The 3336-nt window shown below is 40.9% G+C and overlaps 1 protein-coding gene across 1 annotated transcript; it reads left to right on the forward strand.

Moving 5' to 3' along the window:
* Positions 1 to 1867: 1867 nt before the first annotated feature.
* Positions 1868 to 2795, forward strand: LOC118580096 (olfactory receptor 6C75-like). Its single transcript, XM_036181894.1, is given in 2 exon segments — positions 1868 to 2565; positions 2567 to 2795. Coding segments are annotated over 2 exon segments (927 nt in total).
* The last annotated feature ends 541 nt before the right edge of the window (positions 2796 to 3336 follow it).

A 3336-nucleotide genomic window follows, 5' to 3' on the forward strand; every position in this document is an offset into this window, starting at 1 on the left:
AACATAATGGTCTTCCAAAACTAGTTGACAAGAAAATAGCTATCAGCCTCTACGAACAAGAAGATTTGACTTTTATTGTCCTCCTTCCCCAAGTTTCTTTGAATGGATGTACAACCAGGAGGGGATGATATTCATGCTAGTCTATGTCTTCAGGTCCATTATAATGTTAATGCACTTTGTGTACTGAGTGTGCTATAATGTCCCAGGGAATGGGTGACAATTCCATAGTACGAATATTTAGAAATCTCCTTATTCCTTAAAAATAAGTAACCTTAATAATTAATTTTATGTCTTGACATATAAAGCATGTATTATTTGTTTTGCAGGTCGAAGACATATATCTCTTAATTAAGGATGTTCTTTACTTTATTTTTTTCTTTTGCGTAGGAGAAAGATTTTGCTTTGTGGGAAGAAGGAAGATTTAACTAAAGCATCTCTTTACTGGGAGCTGCTTTCTGGTAAGTGTGTGTGCATAGAGAGGATGTGCAATTTGAAACGGATTGGTTGTTAAGCTAGCACTGTGGTCCTACACAGTTAGCCATAGATCTGGGCAGTCAAGACATTAAACCAAACTGACTAGTGTGGGGTTTTCTTCCAGGAGCACCAGTTTCTCTCAACTGCCCAGACTCTTCCCTGCAGAGCAACTCCACATCCTTCTGCCTTCTACTGGGCAATGGCTGTTAAAATATTAATGTGCTTCAGTTGTTGAGTTGAAGCACAGTGGAATCTTCTATTAACAATGTTCACAGAGTGGAAGGACAATGGACAGCCTGTGAAGGACACAGAATCACACTGCCATTCTGTAAGGGTAGTAGCAGGTACAGGACATGGAGTCACACATTACATCTTTCTTCTTTGGGCCCGAACAAAACACCATTGAACCATTTTGCCATCTTCACACATAGCTTTTCTTAATCTCATTGGGTAGTTATGAGAGTCCTATGGTGGCAAGCATTTGTGCTCCTTCTGGGAAGTGGGAAATAGCTCATTCCAAACAGACTTGGTTTAAAATCAGCTTGAACTGTGATTGTCGGAGCATAGCCTTTTCATACTATTTCCAGAGTCTACAATCATTACATAGGAGGGGTTCACACCATACAAGTCTGCAGTGTAGAAACTAGCACCATTTTCTGTAGGGCAACACAATGCTCTGTGATACTTGTATGTTTCATCTTCAAAAGCATGAGTCTTGGTTTTCATTCTTTACCTTACGTGATCTTATCCAAAGGTAATATTTTTTCTGATTCTGAACATCCACACAAAACCAAACTACATATTTTACATTTGTATTTTATAAATGAGAAAAAGAAAATTAATTTAAAATAAAACATTTTAAAATTAAAATATTACTCTAAAGAGTAATAAGGGCAAGCAATTTTTGTAACATTTAATTGAAAATAAATTCTTTTCTCATACAATACATCTAGACCACAGTTTCCCCTCCCTCAGTTACTTCAAGCTCTCCCCATCTTCCCTCTCTCCCAGATCAACTCCTCTTCCATTTCCTTTCAGAGAAGAGCAGGACTCCAAGCGACAACAACCAAACACAATAAAACGAGATACAACAAGACAAGGCAAAAGCCCTCATAATGAAGCTGGGCAATGCAACCCAATAGGAGGAGAAGAGTCCCAAGAGCAGGCAAAGGATTCAGAGACACGCTGAACCCACTGTTAGGAGTCTCACAAAAACACCAAGCCAATGGCCATAACCTACACAGAGGACCTGGTGAAAACCTCTGCAGGCCCTGTGCTTTGGGCAAATAACTCTTAAAAGCAGTGGCCACAAATTAAATTATTTATTCTTTGGTGATAGCAGATTTGCCTAACATATCAAGGAGGGTTGATGGCAAAAGAATCAGGAGTAAGGATGGAGACAAGAAATGAGACAATAGTCTTGGAGTTTGTGCTGGAGAGGTTCCATGTGGCTCAGCACCTGGGCAAGGTCCTCTTCCTGGTGCACCTGCTGGTGTATCTGGCCTCAGTCACGGGAAACACACTCATAATTGCCATCACCTGGACGAATCCTCTCCTGCAGACCCCTATGTACTTCTTCCTCAGAAGTTTCTCCTTCTGTGAATGCTGTTTCATCTCCAATGTAATTCCCAAACTGCTGTCTATCTTTCTTTTTGGAGACAAAGCAATTCATTTCACTCCTTGTATCATACAAGCTTTTTTCTTTTTGTTTCTTGGGTCAACTATTTTCTTCCACATGGCTGTGATGTCCTTGGATTGCTACCTGGCCATTTGCAAGCCTCTGCACTACCCAACCATCATGAACCCCAGGGTCTGTTTCCTCCTGGTTTTCTTCAGCTATGTACTTTCCTTCTTCCTGATAACTGGTCTCATTCCGAAGCTTTCCCGGTTGTCTTTCTGTGGCTCCAATGTCATCCCCCATTTCTCCTGTGACCTTGGCTCCTTAATTCATATCTCCTGTTCCGACACCAAATCTCTTGATAGAATGGCTTTTGGTGTCGCTTTGCTTGTCCTTTTCACATCTGTCATTACAGCTGTATTTGCTTATAGCAACATACTAATCTCAATCATACGTCTCCCATTGGCCAAGGAGACAGAAAGCTTTCTCCACCTGCTCCTCCCACCTCATCATCCTCTCGCTGATGTACAGCAGCTGTGTGTTTATATACGTGAAACCAAAGCAAACAAGCAGGCTGGACACCAACAGGGAGGCTGCTCTCGTGAACACAGTGGTGACGCTGCTTCTGAGCCCTGTCATCTACACCCTGTGTAACAAGCAGGTCCATCTGGCTCTGAGGGATGCACTGTCCAGAGTGAACTAACAGAAATAGAACCACCTGCTTCAGAAGGTGAGTCTTCTTGGTCCTTTAACTGCAGCTCCCCCACAGTGGAAACCCTCTCTATAAAATGTCTGTATGGTGGTTCAGGGTATGCTAATTTCACTAGATCCCTGCTCCCTTATCTTTACAATTTGAAAACAACAACAAAAATTTGTTCACCACATGGTGATGAAAATTTCTTCCTTCATTTCTATTCATTGGCCTCATATTAATTCAACTCAGACAGCATTTATGGAGAGCCTAACATATTCATCAAACAATTTCCCTCTTCACACTTGTGAGCCATATGTCTGCAGGTTGCATGGATTGTGTGCAAATGTTATGTCACTTTACATATGGGGCTTGAACATCCATGGATTTTGTTATTTGTGAAGTTTCTGGATATGGCCCTAAAAGGATGCTGACAGATAAGACTCACACTAAGCTATTCAGCTAAAAATAGTTTCCAGTCAGATTCAATATTTGGTGTGTACAATACATTCTTTTGCTTGAATTTTCTGAAGCTTAAGGACAAATATATACA

The sequence above is a fragment of the Onychomys torridus genome, chromosome 3 (assembly GCF_903995425.1).
Source record: "Onychomys torridus chromosome 3, mOncTor1.1, whole genome shotgun sequence".
NCBI lineage: Eukaryota > Metazoa > Chordata > Mammalia > Rodentia > Cricetidae > Onychomys > Onychomys torridus.